General features: G+C 39.8%; 3 protein-coding genes across 3 annotated transcripts; 1 reads left to right on the top strand and 2 right to left on the bottom strand.

Moving 5' to 3' along the window:
* The first annotated feature begins 1356 nt into the window (after positions 1–1356).
* Positions 1357–9694, top strand: etnppl (ethanolamine-phosphate phospho-lyase). Its single transcript, XM_087837641.1, has 13 exons — positions 1357–1462; positions 1838–1956; positions 2131–2290; positions 3357–3431; positions 3622–3715; positions 4873–4989; positions 5315–5397; positions 5474–5699; positions 6220–6374; positions 6674–6763; positions 8716–8846; positions 8950–9020; positions 9133–9694. The coding sequence occupies exons 1-13, from the start codon at positions 1404–1406 to the stop codon at positions 9232–9234; spliced, it is 1482 nt and encodes a 493-aa protein (XP_087693767.1). The 5' UTR covers positions 1357–1403; the 3' UTR covers positions 9235–9694.
* Positions 9695–10894: 1200 nt separating this feature from the next.
* On the bottom strand, positions 10895–12608 carry ostc (oligosaccharyltransferase complex subunit). The gene is made up of 4 exons (XM_006802494.3): positions 12401–12608; positions 11916–12009; positions 11645–11842; positions 10895–11485 (listed from the first exon to the last, which is right to left on the bottom strand). The coding sequence occupies exons 1-4, from the start codon at positions 12537–12539 to the stop codon at positions 11467–11469; spliced, it is 450 nt and encodes a 149-aa protein (XP_006802557.1). The 5' UTR covers positions 12540–12608; the 3' UTR covers positions 10895–11466.
* Positions 12609–14165: 1557 nt separating this feature from the next.
* Positions 14166–17138, bottom strand: rpl34 (ribosomal protein L34). Its single transcript, XM_006802516.3, has 5 exons — positions 17060–17138; positions 16556–16627; positions 16236–16335; positions 14464–14567; positions 14166–14298 (listed from the first exon to the last, which is right to left on the bottom strand). The coding sequence occupies exons 2-5, from the start codon at positions 16618–16620 to the stop codon at positions 14214–14216; spliced, it is 354 nt and encodes a 117-aa protein (XP_006802579.3). The 5' UTR covers positions 16621–16627; positions 17060–17138; the 3' UTR covers positions 14166–14213.
* Between the last annotated feature and the right edge of the window lie 2717 nt (positions 17139–19855).

Here is a 19855-nt window from a genome sequence, read left to right as displayed (position 1 = left end):
TCATTCAAATTTACATCCACGGCCACTTTAGAATCACCTATTAACCTAACATGCATGTCTATGTCAGTAGCTATTCTACCTTCGCAACGACAAACTACAAGATATATTAAGTAGACATGGTCAAGATGACCTGCTAAGGTTGAAATGAAAAGGAAAGAAAGGTGGTTTTTAAGTGGCATGGTTGTTGGTACAAGAAAGGCTGTCTAGGTATTTGAGAGACTGCTGATCTTCTGGGATTTCCCACGCAACCATCACTAGGGTTTACAGAAAATGGTCCAGATATCAGTGGTGGAAGTTCTCTGGGTGAAAATGACTCGTTGATGCCAGACGTCAGAGGAGAACAACAGGCAACAGTAACTCAAATAATCAGTGGTTACAACTAATGTTTGCAGAAGAGCATCTCTGAATGCACAACCTGTCAAATCTTGAAGCAGATGGGGTGCAGCGGCAGAAGACCACATCTTGTGTAAGTCCTTTTAGCTACAAAAAGGAAACTGAGGCTACAATTCATACAAGCTCACCAATATTGAACAACAGAACACTGGAAAAACATCACCTGGTCAGATGAGTTTTGATTTCTTTGATGACATTGGGATAGTTGGGCCTGAATTTGGCGTAAACAACATGAACCATGGATCCACATAGAGCAACTGCATAAAAGTTTAATTGAAGTGGATGAACATTAAGGTTACATGCGTGGTCATTTTGCAGTCTTGTTCCAAGCAAATAAACAATTTACTGGTGTCCTACCTGACTATGTTACAAACAAGCTGAACAGTGCTGACTGCTATATTGTGCATGTCCGAATTTACAACATTATCATTTAGTTCCCTGAGTAAGTTTATACAGGTACACATGCACAAGATGTTTTTAACCAGTGATTTATTCAATGATTCAGTTGTTTAAATAAATTAAACATTTGACTCATTCTCATACTGAAACTGAAACATCTATACCTGACACCTTACCTCTAGTGCATTTTAAAAAATTAGTTTGTCCATATTATTTTATGTATGCACATTCAGAATTGTCCATGAGTATTTTTTTATCCATGTATTTGAAGGTATTATTTCTCAATTCAAAATAAGTAAAAACAGGTGTGTTGTTTTCACCCTGGTCTTTGCAGAACCTGTTCACCCTGAGCTGGTGGCTGTCAAAACGGTATGTTGTTTACAGATTGTGTGTGTGTGTTTTTAATGCTTGAAACTTTTACCCGTGAAAGTGTAGGCTAGCTTGCGAAGTTTGAGCATTTTTGACCACTTACAGTTTCCATACAGCTTTGCAGCGCGAGCGCCGCGCCAGCTGCGGTACAGTAGTGCACTTGCGCGCGCGCGTGTATAAAGCGGGGCTCTGTCGGCTCGAGCAGATGTTCGTCGAGCTTCGTCCAGCTGGACTACATCAAGATGTCCGCTGAGAGATTTGAGAAAAAGGAGACGATAGACCTGAGGAAAAGATATATTGGGTGAGATAATTGCTCTCATTTTACAAAAGCAGGATTCCAAATTAATTTGACAGTCGTCAAAAAGTGTAAGATACTTGAAAAAAAATTAAAAAGTTTAATTTCGAGAATATCTGTGACATTTTAGCTATTGTATATATTTGTGGGTGTTTAAATGTATCCTACTATTTGACTTTTAATATGTATATTACATACATTAATATAATACAATATACAATAACTGGAATGAGTAGTAGTTCCTTTGTGTGTCTCTTAGGAATTTCACTGTTGTGTCCATGACTCATAATCTTTTTATCACAACTTTACAACATGAAAACCTACAGCTGACCCAGCACGCTTTCTTCACATGTCACTATTCTGATTTTTTCTCTGCTGCAGGCCATCTTGTAAGATTTTTTTCAGCCATGACCCAATCAAGATTGTGCGTGCCAAAGGCCAGTATATGTATGATGAGAAAGGACAGCGCTACCTGGACTGCATCAACAATGTGGCTCATGGTAAACACACACGCACTGGTATATATACACAAAGTACACTGAAAGAAAGCAGCCAGCGCTGAAGTACCACTTTTTATCCCTGTGATGATTTCACACCAAAACAGCAAAACAAGAAGTTTATTATTACATATAGACCTATAACCAGGAACTCTAATTCATTCTTCCTTTTCTCAGTGGGCCACTGTCATCCTGATGTGGTGAAGGCAGGAGCTCAGCAAATGGAACTACTCAACACTAACTCGCGCTTCTTGCACGACAACCTTGTCCTGTATGCCCAGAGGCTGCAGGCCACGCTGCCAGACAAGCTGGCTGTTTGCTACTTTGTCAACTCCGGGTACGTTTACATGCTTTCACTAAACAACAAAAGGCAGCATGATGGAAGATAAGCCAGGTGTGTTTTTTTACTTGGGTGTGGATCACTGTGGGGAGGATAGAGGAGGCAGATGATGGGAGACCTCAATTTATTTTGATGATTATGCCTGGTGTGAACATGAGCCATAAAAGTCCTGCTGTGTGCTCAAATTACAGCGAAGCTCAAAACTCTGTAAAAAAGGCTGCAGTGCAATCATACAGTCCTGTCAGCATTCAAGGAATATAGAAGCCTGTATGAGTGGAGGAATACCCCAAATGCTGAGGATCAGATTGCACGGTTTCATAACCTGCTGTTTGTCTAGATTTCTGATATGTACACTACATTAAGCAGACTATTGTCTGAAAGTCGAGAAAATAAAAAGGTTCCGGGTGCCCTATTTACACCCTTTGCCCCAGTTCAGGAGAAGAATTATCTGCTCCGGGGCAATAACATTGTAGATAGTAATCCATATACCCTCAGACAGTATTTATCGCTACGATGGGGATATAAGCTTACCTGATAGAAATCTGACATAACACAGGCATTATTAAGGTGTGTGCAGTAGTACAAAAGTACACCTGTGTCCACTGAAGACATTTATGGTTCGTCTTCCTTAGTATAGGAGTGGAGAGCTCTTTAACCCTCTCAAGGCAGGCGTTGCAGATTTGCAACAGTTAAAAACTAACATGATTACCCCACATACATATTTTATCAGTTTTTTTTACTCAGAAGTACCACTGCAGGACTTGGTTGTGCATTAGCAACAAAAAGTTTAATTTGAGCCTGAGAGGGTTAAACCAGAGGCACCAAGCCTTTAAAATAACAGACAAATGGGGCAAAGACCCTTGAATTAGTAAAAATGTCTTCATGTGATTTCATAGAGAGGTAAGCAAGCCCCACTAAGTTTTTACAATTAGCCTTGCATGGCCTCACGGTGGGAACTGAAACAGCAAACTCCCTCTGACGTTCAAGTGATATCAGTGGTTTCACCTGTGTATTTTGTGGTGACTGAGTAACTCAAAGTAACCCTTGCCTGTTTGAACTTCAGCTCCGAAGCCAACGACCTGGCTCTCCGACTAGCACGGCAATACACAGGCCACAGAGATATCATCACTTTGGAAAAGTAAGTGCTGCCGTCAACCAGTCATTCTACAGAAAAAAACCTGGCGAATGAAAACAACAGTGATAATGAGCTGGTAAAAGTCTTACTAGTTAGTGGTTTGTAGCGCCGTGTGGTGAAAGGAGCTGGGTCTTCATGTGTCAGTGTTTTAATAGAATTTGCTGCTTTGGCCCACAGTTTTCTTTGTTTGCAGTGCGTACCATGGCCACGTCTCATCGCTCATTGACATCAGTCCATATAAGTTCCACCAGCTGTCAGATACTGAGCAGAATCAATTTGTCCATGTGGTGAGTGTTTTTTCTCTCCCAGGCTGCCTGCGTGCACACTATTAAAACACCATAACTCAACTTGCTCCGCTGGGCTTTGGCAGCCTACTGAGTGTGCACCATGCATGTGTGTGTATATGTGTAGATAAAAGAGACACATGAGACAGAGAAATAGAATGAAAGGGGTCTTTTTCTGCAGATTCAACAAGGTGTAATGTAAGTGGCTCTGAAAGAGAGCAGCTTGCTGTCAGAGGCATATGTTGAGGAACACAGACAGTGAGAAGAATGGCAAACAAAAAAAGGAGATTATTAACCAAAAATCCTACAATGGTACTCAGGAGAAAGACTAAAATCCCCACAAAGAGGTAATTTTATCTCTGGACTGTTAGATTATTGTGGTCTTTTCCTTTTTTGAGGGTCTTTTGGAGTTTCTGTTTGGAAAATTAAAGCTCAAAAAAGTTTTTTTTTTCTTTTACAACAAGACATCCAGTGCACTGTGACCTAAAATCGTGAAAGAATTTACCGTTTCTGAAACTAGAATTTGTTTCAAGAATTTCGGTTAAAAAAATAAATACATTAAACATAGTAAATAATACAAAATTATTTATCCCTAAAGTTCTCATTAAATGATGAAAAAGACATTACACCTAAATTACCACAATGAATTTAAGGGCTGTACTGTGTGCTGCTGTGGTGCATTCTGGGAATTGTGGAATGGGGTTTCCCTCATATTTCAGCTAAAACTCCAGATGAAAAAGAAGGAAAGGAACAAATCGCTTGGTTTAGTAGGAAATGAGTTCTCCAGCGATCTGAATAACACTGATCTCCATGTGCAGCTGACAGAGGCAATGTATAAAATGCAACACAGAAAAATAAAATACATTCATATATAGATATAGACAGTATTCCTTCACTCACATAAAGAGCTGCTTAGCCAAAATTGTTGCACTTTCGAATAATTGATTTTATTTTATTAGGAAAATTATTACATAAGTTTGTGTTACAGCAAACAGTGAATGTTCACTCTTTTGTTAATTAGCAGTAATCCACTTTTATCTAAACTTTTTTTAATATAATACGTAATTCAGCTACATGTTAGGTTTACTTAAAACCCATTAAGAATCCATTTTGATTTGTGAATACCTTTGTAATATTTAACCATTTCTTGTCTCCTGCAGGCTTCCAGTCCAGATGTGTACAGAGGGAAACACAGAGCAGACCACCCTGATCCCGCCACCGCGTATGCAGATGAAGTCAAAGATATAATAAACAAAGCTCACAAGAAAGGAGGCAAGGTACAGTTAATGAGAAGAAGCTAGCAATCCCAGGAAAAGCGTGAAAGCTGTGCATTGTTATAGAGCCAGTATTCAAATGATATAGTGTGATTACAGGACCATGACACTAAGCAAGGACACAGCAGATGACTAAGAATGATTCTCAGCAGACTGTTAAGAGTTGTTCATTTTAGTGCGCATGGACCTCCTGTAACTACCTCCTCTCTCTTGTTTTGAACAGCCAACTGTAAAGGGAAGAGCTCAGGGTCAAAGATGACAGGATACCTCCACTTGTTTTCTGTTTATCCGTCTGGCTTTATCTGGATATGTTTGTTCTCTTGTGCAGATTGCTGCTTTTATTGCTGAGTCACTGCAGAGCTGTGGTGGGCAGGTCATTCCCCCTGTGGGTTACTTCCAGCAAGTGGCACAGTATGTATCCAAGAAATCACACTCCTGACAACCTGAGTCTACCTCTGCCCCCGCTGATTACTCTGCCCCTCTACAGGCACGTCCGTGAAGCGGGGGGCGTTTTTATCGCAGATGAAGTCCAAGTGGGCTTTGGGAGAGTAGGCTCCCACTTCTGGGCCTTCCAGCTTCAGGGAGATGACTTTGTGCCTGACATTGTCACGATGGGAAAACCCATTGGCAACGGTCACCCCATGTCATGTGTGGTCACGACCAAAGAGGTGGCAGAGGCCTTCATGTCATCTGGGATGGAGTACTTCAATACAGTAAGAGCCTTATGTAGGATCATGAACAGCTGTGCAAGTGATAATAAATAAAAGCTATTTAAAAAGTTGCATACATGTTTTAACATAAAAGCACAAAAAGATTGCATTACATGATATTTGCTTTCCCTCCCAAGTTCACCAGAATTGCTGCTGACCTGTCCTCATCAGCTTCCACGCACATCCACACATCTGTTTTTCCCATGATGTGGAAATATGCTGCATTCAAGACAGCCCGTTTTTCTCATTGAGTCTTGATTTGTAATTATTTCCCATGAAAAAAAAAACTAAGGATGTATTTTCATCAGAAAATTAGTTTCTCTTTTGAGTTTCTCTTTTGTTACCAGTCATACATTAAAAAAAAAAATCACTGCTCATGTGCTATCTAGACAGGTATGTGTTTAACATACTGTATGAAACCTTTATGGAGAGTAGGGTGTAGCAGATTTTCAGTTTGATGGGAAATGTGAACTTGATCTCGGTTGTAATCTTTCCTCTGTGTGTTGCTTATCTGTGGCCTCAGTTTGGTGGTAATCCAGTGTCGTGTGCCATCGGTCTGGCCGTCCTAGACGTGATTGAGAAAGAGGATCTGCAGGGCAACGCACTGCGTGTGGGGCAATACCTCACCAGTCTGCTGGAGAAGCAGAAAGAGAAGCACCTGCTGATCGGAGATATCAGGTGCGCTTACACAGCATGTGACACAGTGCCACAGCAGATAAGCTGTCCACGTACTTTAGAACTAATCCTTTGGCAGTCTTTAATAACACCACACTGTTTCTATGCTGTGTTCCTATAAATCCTGGCTAAACGTGCAACCTAGTAACTTCACAGGGAAACTTTTCAAAGCACAAAGGCATTTGCAGTGTCTTGTTTATTTCTACCACTGAGAACAGTGTTGCTCTGAAAATTATTTAGAAATAAAAACAATACATGCAAAATTAATACCTTACAAACCCTGATGGTGTCACATCCTGCAGGGGTCGTGGTCTCTTTGTAGGCGTGGAGCTCGTCAGGGACAGGCTGAAGCTCACTCCTGCCACAGCAGAGGCACAGGAAGTCATATATAGGTAAGTTTAAATGTGGAAACTCATCATCATGGTCATAATCTTTATTTATATAGCACTTTAAAACAGCCACAGCTGACACAAAGTGCTGTACATTGGAACTAAATAATAAAATAAGATATAAATAAAAGCCAAATTAAAAAAAAGTAAAACAATTCATTAGTTTGTTAATAACTAATTTAATTACAAGAGAAACTAAGTTTTACCTAAAGCCAAAGAATAAAAATGGGTTTTAAGTCGTGTTTAAGTTAAGGGGCCTCTCGAACGTCCAAGGGCAAATTATTCCATAATTTAGGAGCCACGATAGAAAAGGCCCTGTCCCCTCTTAGCTTCCTCCTAGATCAGCTGTCCCCAACCCTGGCCACATGCACCAGTACCGTAAATTTATGGTTTTCAATGGTGTTATTGTTATTTTCTTTATCGCTTTTATCATTAACTTGGTTTCCCTGGGTCTTTTCCCGTGTGTTATGAGCAAATCTTCTTTTTTTTGGTACTGGTACTGGTTTTATTTTGTTGTATTTATCCACGACACCTTAAAGGCTGGTCCGTGAAAATATTGTCAGACATAAACCGGTCTGTGGCGCCAAAAAGGTCGGGGACCGCTGTCCTAGATCTCAGTACTTCCAGGAGCAGCTGGTCAGCTGACCTAAGAGACCAACAGGGTGTGTAGGGATGAAGAAGCTCAGAGAGGTAAGACGGGGCAAGATCGTGAAACCATTTAAAAACAAACACAAAATATTTAAAAATGAACTCTAAAAGACGCAGGCAGCCAGTGCAGTGAGGCCAGCACAGAGGTCATATTCTCTCTTTTACGAGTTCCTGTTAACAGTCGTTATGAACCAGCTGCAGACGTAAGACCAACGACTGACTGACCCCCACATAAAGTGAATTACAGTAGTCCAGACGGGATTACTCAGATTAAAGTATGTGAGTAATCAGCAATACCATATTATATAATCAAACAGACTGCTTATATTATTCTGTACTGAGGATGGTTTTCAGTGGTTACGCTTCTGCAGTCCAATCATACAGTATCACAACAAAACAAGACTTATGAAAGTAAGAATTAAAAATAAAGAGCGATAATAAAACCTGGATTGCTTACATGTATAAGTGACAGTAACAGTTTATTATCACCTCCTCCTCCTCCTCTGGCCTTCTCTGTATGAAAGCACTGCATATTAAACCACTGTAACAATCTGAGTTCACACAAACTGCACTGAGCTCCATGAGGACTCTTTTGTTCTTCCTGTCAGCTTGAAAGCTGCGTTCATTAATGAGACACAAGCGTGTAAGGCCTCATTAACACGCAAACTTGGCTTTCACATGACTGGAGTTGCAATCATACATGGACATCAAATAATGCTATTCCTGTCACACGGCACCTCAAGGTGTCTGTGCGTCAGTGCATCAGCATGCGGAGAGATTGTGATCCCGTTTTAGAGACCTATAAAGTGTACAATATTGGAGGTGTGTCAGCGGTGTGAGTTGGACGTTTGTCAGCCAGGTTTGTGTTCTGTTTGCATCTTTTTGTTTTTGTTTTCACTCACTGATTCATCTTTGGGAAGTGGAGTGCAGCGGTTAGCACTGCTGCCTCACAGTAAAAAGGTTCTGGGTTCAAATCTGATGCTTTGCTGCAGCGTTTCTGTGTGGACTGTGCATCTTTTCCCTGTGCCTTGTTTGGTTTCACTCCAGCTGGTTTGGCTTCTTTCCATAGTCCAGAGACATGCTCAGTAGGTTAAATAGCAATAGGTGTGCCTATGAGACTGAGGGTGTGTGGTTCTCTGTCCGTCTGGTGATCCCCCTCAAACAACCCTAAGCTGGAGAAGTGGTTAAGAAGATGTATGAATGAACAGTTCACTTTTGTTTTCACTTGATTTCTATTCTACTGCTTTGAGTGAGAATATGTGCAGTCAACAGCAACAGAGTGCTAAAAGGTTGATAACTTCTCCCAGGCTAAAGGAGCAGTACATTCTTCTCAGTGCTGACGGACCTCATCGCAACGTGCTCAAGTTTAAGCCCCCAATGTGCTTCACTACAGAAGATGCTGAGCTGGTCGTGGAGAAAATTGATGTCATTCTCACAGGTATTTCATCCCCCCCCTTTGTGGCTTGTGTACTACTAGAAAGGGTCAAAGTGTGTAAGTAAACTCTTAATCATACAGTGTGTTTTATTATGTTTGTTTCCAGAACTGGAGGAAGCATTGGACCTGAAGCTGAACAACACACTGACTGTAGAAAATGAAAGCAATAAAAGGAAAGTAAGTTTGACTTTGCTGATTATCAAAAAATATTTTTTTAATGAAAGTGTTCATGATTTTGCTGTCACCGGTTTTCATTTTGACTTTATTTCTTTGCAATTTTTATGTGAAGCTGCTGACCAATGAAAACGGGCACAGTGGCGTGCTACACAGCAAAGGAAGCCGTCAAGGGTCTCCTCAACAAACCAAACAAAGCAAACGCCTCAGGACATAAAGCATGACACAAACACAAGAACCGACACAGGTGGCACAACTCTAGAATTAAAGGGCCGTAATTTGATGATTAATGTTTTTATACTGATAATATACTGCATATCAATTAGATTGTCTTCTCAGGTATTTTTTTAATATTTGCGTAATAGCATGTGTAGCATGTTTTTAGCTAACTGCATAAAAATGTACCTTATTATGTGAGTTAGCAGGGTACAAGAGCCTTATTCACGATATCAGGGAATCATAAATGGATCAATCTAAACATGTAGATCTGAAAATATGCATCAGTATCTTTGTGTGCCTTTAGCATTAAAAATACGACCTTGCAAAGGCCATTACATGTTTTACAGACAAGTAGCTGAACTATAAATAAATAAAATACTGTATGTAGTACTTGGTTGCTATAAAAAGGGATTTCTAACCCAGGGTGTGAGCAGCCCTCACTCAGAGATACAGAAAACATAAAAAAAAGTAGTAAGTAAAAAGTAAAAGTAAAAACGCTGATGTACTGTGTATATGTCTGCAAAGTATCTTTATTTTACTGAGCCTCAAAAAAACAATGTCCCTGCTAAAAAGTCTGCAATTACTTACCAATATCCTCATCTTCCTTAAAGATGAAAGTAACCTCTCTCGTATAGAAAGTTCACTGTTGTGAAGATGGAAAATACATGTTGTTGTTCATAAAAGGAAATAGATTTACTCTCAGGCTCAGGAGTTGTCTGAAGTCCCAGGACTTCTTCCATAATGTGACAAAGATGAGATGATTACAGAGAAAGGTGCTATCTAATATACCAGCTTGTAAATAAAAGGAAAATGATCCACTGCAACATCTGTTAAGAAAAGGACGGAGTAGTGCTACTTTGGCACATCTTCATTTCAGTGCAATTTTAATGCGGCTGGTAAGCCTACTTTCCGCTCCATAGTCACAAAGCACTGCTATTGGTGGCTTAAGTCATCTTTACTAAAGCCTTGTCCCGTTTTTCTCAATGTGAGACAGCTGTAGACCAGAATGATTATTATTTACAAGTAGGGATGATCACTCTGTTCCTTCCTCCTGGAGAAAGCTCATTACCATAGCAGTACAGGGCCAAAATATCTAAAATTATGTCTGCAGAACCGTGCGGCACATCAGCTTTTAAAGGCATAATTCCAAACCAGACAAAAATGTTTGTATTTGTTTGCTATAAATACATGAAAATACATGAATGTGCAAATACTCAGATGTTTCTTGTATGACTGTCTTGTTACTACCTCTGTCCTACTCCATTGACTGCAGATGAAAATTAACATGTATGGCTAAATCTGGAATATTTATATGACAAATTTAAGCACTCATGTCAATTAATATGCTTTGTCCCTTCCAAATATACACAAACATAAGTCCAGGAAACACCATTACCTGATGATCCTGTGATGCCATCTTCTGGAGGGAAATGTGTCATATCTCCTGAACACTGCATATGCAAAGACGCCACATTGTTTGGCTGCTGATGTAAACTTGAGTTTAACAATCTTCTCAAAAATTCTGAGCATTATTTTTCTATTTAATCATTTACATTAAGTAGAAATCAAATCAAAGAAATTCAGAATCTGGATGAATGTGATATTAAACAATGCCTTGTCCTATTAAACTTACTTCAACAGCACAGAACAACCATGAGAAGGTGTGAAAAGGACAGTTTATTTCACCATCTTGTACAAAAATGCAACTGTGACACGTTCAAGGCTTTCAAGGGTCATAGTTTTCTATACAAAAACGTACATCTGTAATATCACTCAGGCACCCATGTAAGTGGTTCACACGGTGCAAGTCCTAATTAGAAATTGGTGATTTTGTCCCATCAATGTTTGGCAGCTTCCTCTCCCTTCTTCCTTCTCTAGGTTCATTTCTCCTACTCCTCAGAACATGTTGGCTTTATCAACATGGCAAAATCGTTAATGATGCTGTGCCTGCACGACAAGTTCAGGTGGCAGAGTGTTGAATTTAAGCTGCTAAAGACCTTCTGCTCCACCAGCTTCATAGGAGGTTAAGAGAAAGTGGGAAAGGAAGTTACAAAACAAAGACAAAACCAGTGTGTCAGTGTAGTTTGGTCTAATTTCTTGAGCAAGGTCAGTGCTTTCAGTCCTTAATGGTTGTCGATGAAGGGTTGGCTGTATCCACAGTTTAACAGAACTGCATGTAAGTTTTCCACATATTTAATATCCTCTTCATTTGAATTTGCTTATGGCAAGTCTAGCCCATGAGATATCCCCTGAAAAGACAAAAGACAAATTAGCACAAATTAGACAACAGCTACAAAGAAGTACAATCAACGACTCAGTCTCCCCTTTAGACAACTTTGTAAGCTCAGATTGGATAACAAGTATTTGACACGTGGGGGTGGATTCAATAGATTCAAGCTTCGACTTACGGCAGCTTCATGCGCATGAACACTCGGGCCATGAAGAAGCTGAGGAGCACGCTGACAAATCCAATGAAAAGCAGCAGGAAGCGGTTGAGTTTGGGAATGTTGGGTGCATTGGAGCGGTCCAGGATTATAAAGCCCAGGCCTCCCATTGTGAACAGGAAGCTGGATGCTAGTCCTTCCATAATGTACTGACCGTTTACTCTGGAAAACACATCAATAGGATTCAGCTTCAAATCTTTAGACTGTGTTTTAATTCCAAAAATCTTACACGCACCTGTAGGCCAAGAAGGCAACCGGTCTCTGGTGTCCGTGCTCATCAGTCATTGAACCCACACTCGGTGGCTCTACAATGACGTCGTAGATGATACCTGTGCAGTGAATGGAGAAAAAAAAAAGGTTTAATTCATAATTTATTAAGTTTAAGGTAAAGTCTGAGCAGTGAGAGCGCTGGCTGAACAGACAGGTGATAATCACCATAAGATCAGTGATCAACAACTACAGCAAGATAAAGACAAAGCAAACTACAGATATTCAGTTAGTTTAAGGTAGGCTAGTTTGTTAGCCCTCTATTCTCTTATATTGTTTTGTGATGTATTACACGCTGGTTTACAAGCGCAACAAAACCCCGCAAATCTAACAACGCAACAAAAGCACGTAACTGAGTAATGGCATTAAATACTACACTGATAACATCAAATGCAACACAGAATTATCTGGCTAGCCTTCAGGCTTTTACGTTAGCTTAGCAAGACCATTTACCTCCAGTGATGAGAAAGTAGGACACAATAACGATCGCATAAACAGTCATGGCCGACGGCATGTGCAGCCATGACGGTTTCTTCAGTTTTATGTTTGGACATTCAAGCACAGCAAAAGGTATACTGTATAAAGTCTCCATGGTGTATGAAAATATTTCCAGTCACCACAGTAGAGGACCTCTCTGCCGCTGAATGCGCAGGCGCAAACACTCGGTTGACGTGTCCCGGAAGTACATTTTTTCACCCAACTAGGCGTTAATATTTTTTAAAGTGATATTTTTTTTTTGTCATTTACTAGCATTAAAAACATATTGCATTTATAGTTAAATTAACCCGATTTTATTTAAGAATCAATCAATAAAAAAAATATATATATATATAGATATATGTTGGGTAAGGCCAATCTTTTACGGTTTCGTTTCTTAAAGAGACAGTAATCTTTTAGCGGGTTTATTTAAGTGCACAGCTTTGTTGAATGAAACCTTACCACCTAAATGCTCCTATGTAACCAGTTTCATTTATTTTTACTGACTGGATACACTGCACTGCATTGAAATAGTTCATTATTTTCATTAGTTAAAGTTTTAGCTTCTTCTTCTTTTCTTTTTTATTCCAGCACAGTTGTGGTGTGGAGCACCTACAATTTCGTTGTGCATGTACAATGACAATAAAGGGATATACTCATCTATTCTATTCTTATGTTTCTTCCTCTTCACTGTGAAAGTCAACATGATCATGCTTTAATGGTCCTTATTCATCCAGGCATTTAATCATTTCGAGTACCTTCATTGGAGGACACAGCAGAGGCCCAGTTATTAATTTGTTTGGTGTTACAAGACCAAGCATCCATTCAAGATACACATGCATAATGCCACAATATACATTTGTTTTACTATGACTGCCACCAAAGGAGTTCTTGAGTGATACCTTGGATTGTTGCTTTTAAACAGTCACGCATCTGATTAGCATCCTTGGTGGCTTAAACACTTCTGTATCAGTGAATTGCACCAGTGGGTGAAAGAAACCACATTTAATGAAATATTTCATTTTGGTACTTTGAAATGTAGTTGGTACGCCTACTCCATAGCATCTATTTTAAAGCTTTAGTGACTTTTAGTCAATTACATGGTCATAATACTTCAGGATACAGGGGGTTCACAAGCCTAAAAAAAAAAATAGTGTAGTTTTCTGTTCCATTTAGTTGCGATCAACTACTGATCGCTCACATAATGCACAGGAAACTCAAATACCTCAAAAACACAGCTGTACATTATGTTTGGACATGAAGTACCCTATCATAGCAAAGGTCTTCTTCAACAGAACTGAACCTTTAGACACTGCAAAAACATGTCACAAAGGGCTCCATGAACACAACCAAGATCTGAAACTCCTAGCACCCCAAATGGAATTGAAGAAATAAGAACAAACAAAAGTACTGCGGAGTTTGATCCTAGGTGCACCCTTTTCCTCTCTCAGTCCAGAGACATTTTTGAAAAGACTCCCTGTAACAGCCTTGCTGTCCAAACATGTTACTGTAACATCTTTAGTGATAATTTTGCATTTGTTAAACATGTATACAAACATTTATTTCCAGTTGCTTCCTTAATCCTGAGGGATCAACACAACAGATGGCTCTGCATGTGTGAGCCCCCACTTTAACCACAGACCTGGCACAAGACCAGAGAGGAATCTTTGAAATAGACCCAAAACACACAGACTGTTCAGCAATTTCAATAAAAGAAAAAAATGCTGCGACTCACAACATGTAGTGGATTTGTTTGACATTTTTTATTGTGGCAATACAAATACAAAGTTTACTTTGACTTCTGGCTCTGTGCCTGTGCCTTCAGCACCTTGACAACGATCTTCTGCTCCTCAATCAGGAAAGCACGCTTGATCCTAATAATAAAAAACAAAGGAGATCAATTAACATAATGAATTAGCTGATCACAGCATACCTAACAAGTTTGTATTTTAGTGCTTTCAAATTAAAAGTTTGATGCCTGTATCAGTCTATTTTCTCAGTAACAAGCATCAGAAGATGAAGGGAAGTGCATCTTTTACCTGTCACGCACACACTTGGCGCACATGGATCCTCCGTAGGCCCTGCTAACGTGCTTCTTGGTCTTGGAGAGCCTCATCAAAACTTGAGGTCTAACAGCGCGAATCTGTAAGAACACAGATATGGATGTTGAGAACAATGGAGGAACAAGCAATTGCAGAGAGACAACTTTCAGCAGCACAACCTAGAAAAAGTTGGGCTCACAGCAGTTGAGCAATTTTATAAGCTGCACACTAAAAACAATCGAATTGTGGCCAGTTTGCTACTGTGTGACAAAAGCACGCTGCCATGCTTCCCTGGATTCAGACCTGCCTGCAGTGGATCACACAGTGCTGATGACACAAAGCTGTAGGGGTGAACTGGAGGAAGGTGGATTTATATATACCGCTCTACAAATGATGGTCACTGCAGTGATGTCTTTAATAGGACCATAGAAAGATCTCGTAGTTATCTGAAGAACAACCACAGCTAGCTTAAACACCAGCGAGTTTCTTGCATTGAGAAAACTCAAAGGTTTTATCAAAAGTGTACATTTAATGTACTCAAGAGTAGTGCGCAGCTTATCAAATGGTCAGACATTTAATGGAAAATGTTCAGGCCTCTATTAAAACAAAAACGCCCAAGAAACCCCCCCAAAAACAAAGGTGACACAAACACTGCCTGTTTAGAGTCGTTAGCGTAATCACCCAGGGACAACCCTGAAACAACCATGTTTCTAGGTGTACACACACTTATTAATAATGTCCTTTCTCAATGTATTTGCACTTTCAAGTGTAAAAACTACTTATTAATACACTGGAGTGACCTTAATTCTCCTTATGAACCTACAACCACCAAAGCAAAGACGATGATGCATATGTGCACTAAGAAGACCAGTTCGAAATCAAAGTTAACACTTTGAGGTATTTGTAACTTTTAAAATAGCTGAATTAAAACCCATTTGAACTAAGGAACTTAAAAGAATTACAGAACAAAGTTTAACTGGGTGTCAAAACCCCACATCCGGATCCCTCCAGCTGCCATACCACTCCAGCTGTGGCGGCTTTTCAACAAGTACCTACAAACAATTTACTGAATTTGGCAGTTCTAACGAACACTTTGTTCCTGGCAGTCTGAATGTTTACAGAGAGAGCGTGAGAACTAGCGCATTACCAACATGTTCCTTTATTTGCCTATTGAAAGAAATGACATATACCTGCTAACATTAGCTGAACCTGAAGTGGCAAGTTGAGATCAACTGAACTGTTTAAAAAACAAAACAAACAAAAAACCCCACTGGAAACACTGGCACCATTACAAACCCAAGGCACCGTCTATAATGTGGAATTGGCACAAGCCATTAGGCAGTGGTTACAGGGAGTAATAACGTAGTACTCAGAAATAAGCAAACAGCACCAGGTGAAAAGCTTCTGCTCCTGTGAAAGTTGATGTCATGTGCACACAAAATCAGGACATCTCTACTGGTGATTTCACAGCAACAGAAGAAAAGGCATTTGAGGTTGCAGGGAGCTGCAGGATTTTCCACGCTACCTTTCCAGTTCCCAATCCAATGCAGAATGCTTACTTCACCGGATTAATGTAAAAATGTAGATTTAAAAAAAAGGAGGAACAAATATACGCTGATGCTTCAACAGCTTGCTGCACTATTGTCTTTACTATAAATCAACCTCATCTACACTTGGCAGTGAGGGATGCTAAGTATCCTAGTCTACAAGTTCTGAAACACAAATTTAAACACAGAGCACCTTCTTCAGGTTACAATGGATATACTTACTCCACGCAGTCTTCCTGGGCAGATGCCACATGCTGACTTGGGGGCCTTGCCGACCTTCTTAGTGTAAAGGTACACAATACGATTACCAGGAGTCCGTGAGCTACACAAAAGCAAAAAGAGGGTGGTTTAGTTTTCTTCAGAGAGACCATGCACAACATCACATCACAGGAGATGTGGTGTATCATAGTTGCTACTAGCCTATATACAACTACAGCCCCGTCCTGGCATTATGTATTCATAGTCGGGGTACCAGCTCTATATAGATAGACATGCAGTGAGCCAGGCATAGAAGCAAATACAACCGGAGAGAGTTTACTTACAGTCTGGTTTTGTTGGAGGCGGTGTTGTAGGACAACCTACGGCGGTAAGTCAGGCGCTGCACCATCTTGAAGCTGAAAACAAACAAAATTCAGTTAACTGTAGTACACACCGCTGCTATGCTAACCCTGCCCGCTAACAGAGTCCACTCCATTACTTTAATGTTGGCTAAGTAAACACTGACCGGACTTGTTAAACCGGCACTCTCATTTAAGAGAAACATCGTCTGCAGCTAATTTATCCTTTAAAGATCCATTTAAACGCTACTAAAAGCTAAGACACCTCCACCGGCTTGTGCTCAGTACTCAAGAGAACGGCCTTCTCATGTCACACAAAAACTATGTCGTTAAAATCCAGTAAGTCATGAAATAACCCCATAGTTCAGAGCAAAGAGCTCCCCTGAGTAGTATATTTACTTGAAATAGACGACATTAGTTTATTAAAACGTAGGATTACAGTCGATTTTAAACTCATTATGTTTCTGAGGAAAGCAGGGACCGCCATACCTGCTGTCGCCGTAACCGGAAGAGGAAGGAGTCCGGCGGATGATGGGGGTTAAACGGCGTCCATGTGCGCTTTTCCTCCCCCTGCTGGTGGCTTGTTGTTACTGCACATCAAGTATAATGTAATTATTGTGTATTTTAAACGGCTTCATGTCTATAATTTGAAATGAACGTTTCCTCATGTTCATGATGAGATTTTAAGAAAAGTAAAATCCGCTGCATTAAAATTAGACACAGTCTTTAATCATATTATACTTTAGTGCTGTTTTGCAGCCTTTCACGTTTCTGCTCAACACTTTAAGGTGTTACTATGTTAATATGATTGGAAGCAATAAAGGGGGGGGGGGGGGGGGGGGCGCTGCTCGAGTCTACTACTGGTTTACTCTCCACAGGCAAAAAACAACAGCCCATTTTCAAAGTAAATATTATGAGTGGTCCGAACAAAGCACAGGTGGAAGTGGATTTAGATGGGATTACATGAAACTTTATTTATCCCTCGGGTGGGTTCCTCCGGGAAATTCAGAATTACTGCTGATGTCACAGTAACCTAATACAGCACAGTCATGAGACTGTAGGACCTGTCCTAACTTTTATTTAGCCATCAGGGTACTTAATTTTAAAGGAAATGCAATACACGCATTATCCAGTAGATGGTAGTAGACAGATGATAGATCATACGCAAAAACTGTGTTTTGGGGAATAGAAAATCTGTCCTTTGACATGCTCAGTCATCGTCTGAGAGAACAAAGTATTGCAAAAGGGAGTAATATAGACGGTGAGTGTATTAAGTCCAGTAAGGTTAAACAAAATACTTAAAAAAATTAAAAAAAATATGTTTATTTTTCCATCATTTAAACTACAACCGAGGATCATGAAGGTGTTCGAGCAGACCCCAGCTGGGCTGGGATGACAAAGAAAAAAATTAGATTTACCATCACGTAATAATAATTATAATCATTTTTATTATTATTATTTGTTTAAGAAAGGTGAAAAAAATATTAGTATTACAGTAAAAAGTCTGGTAGTTCGATGCCCAGACTGTCCGGTAATTATAAAATTATATACAATTTTAATTAATTCACAGAATTTTCTCTAATTGTTTATTGTGAATCCACTGTAAAACAAACAAACAAACAAATAGGAATTCTTCTGTCATATAATAGTTTATCTATCCCCTAAATACTTTTGTGTACTAGCAGTGGGAGGGAATCTTTTATCAATAGCAAAATCTTTAAAACTTACAGTTTTAAACATACAGTCAAAATATAAAATCCCTGCAATTCTTCACATTTTCCAAAGCTGCCCAATTGGCCAAATTGGATTCTTTGCTGGGTCGATTCTGGTCAACCGGGCCTTATGTTTAACACCCCCGGTCTACAATGAAGATACGTGTCCAAGCACAAAGCTCCCACCTTTTGGAGCATGGTAGTGGATATTGTTATTTTTGGGGGATTCCTTCAATGACTCACAGTCTGGGTAGCTTGAAACGATTCATTCAACACCTGTTGAAGTCTGTGAGCCCTCGAGGTAAATCGACTGGAAGTAAACGTTTTACAGAGGAAAGATGTTGGGGAATACGTACAGGAAGTTATTTCTATTTAATTATTACTAGTTTCTCAGGTCAAAGACTTGCTAACTTTTTCCACTGCGCACTGTGTTTTTGTTGTTGACTGAAAAACAGTTTTTATGTTGTTGCCAGTCAGCACTTCCATAACGTTAGATTACTTTCAGTGGAAGTCACTGTTTTCAAAGAGGAAAAAAGGTTTGGCTTGTCCAAATATGTCATAAAAAGTCAACATTTTCAGCACTTTCTTCATCACATCACCGTATAGCAAAGATGGTGATAAAACAAAAGTCCAGGTATTTGAACAACACACCTTACCTGCTGCACCTCTAAAGATGAGAGAAAGGACTCAAAATGGCTCCCTATCAAAAAGTTGGGCTTTGTCACAAGCAAGCCAAGCTTGCTTTGCCGCGCTCAGCCAACAGATGGAGAGCTTGGCAATCTTTTACACGAAACATTTGGCAAAGGCAAAGTTCAGCGACAACACTCTGAAGAGTGTGCTGGCATCTTACGAGTCCATTTTAAGGGCATTGAACTGTCTAGTTTTGTGCATAACTTAGACCTTGTGCCAAGTTTAGCAATATTTCGTACTGTCTTTGAAGGTGAATGAGTTTAAATATTTTCTGCCTTTCTTTACAATAAAAATGACAACCTATACAATTCAACGATGCTTAAAGTGACATTTTTGAAAAGGGTAAGTTAAGGGAGAAAATCACCTTCAGTTCCTTTACCCGTGTATTTTGTGAAGGTTGGGAAACTGTCTAATTTGCTCTAAGATTTCTGTGTGATTAATAAGAATAGCCTCTCACACTGCTATTGTTCTAAAACCTCTTACTGCTGGTGACCTCTGAAGGTCGAAGCGTGTTCCTCCTGATCTGTTAAGGGACCGACTTGATTAAGTCCAGATGTGACGTGACCTGGGATTAACCCATTCTTCGGTCTTCTACAAAGCATGCCAAGGAGATTTGCACCAACACCAAGGGACACCAAGACTCACGCACACTTGTCCAAATAATTAGTAACATCTGCAGCTGGCACTCTGTCTTAACTTCGCCAAAAGTAATTATTCCAAAACATTAGAAATGTAGGTGTTGATCCAGCAAAACATCAACCGATTCCTCACAATCTGAAAGGATGTGACTTCTCTGTATTTTAAAGACCCTCCGACCCCCCTCCGTCAGTCTTGACTTGTCAAAAACGAACCATATCACCTTAAGTGCACTTGATTACGCAAC

Source organism: Neolamprologus brichardi, chromosome 3 (assembly GCF_056152115.1).
Source record: "Neolamprologus brichardi isolate AB-2024 chromosome 3, ASM5615211v1, whole genome shotgun sequence".
Taxonomy (NCBI): Eukaryota; Metazoa; Chordata; class Actinopteri; order Cichliformes; family Cichlidae; genus Neolamprologus; species Neolamprologus brichardi.
The sequence above is the reverse complement of the archived record's forward strand: the minus strand, read 5'-3'. Positions and strand labels throughout refer to the sequence as shown.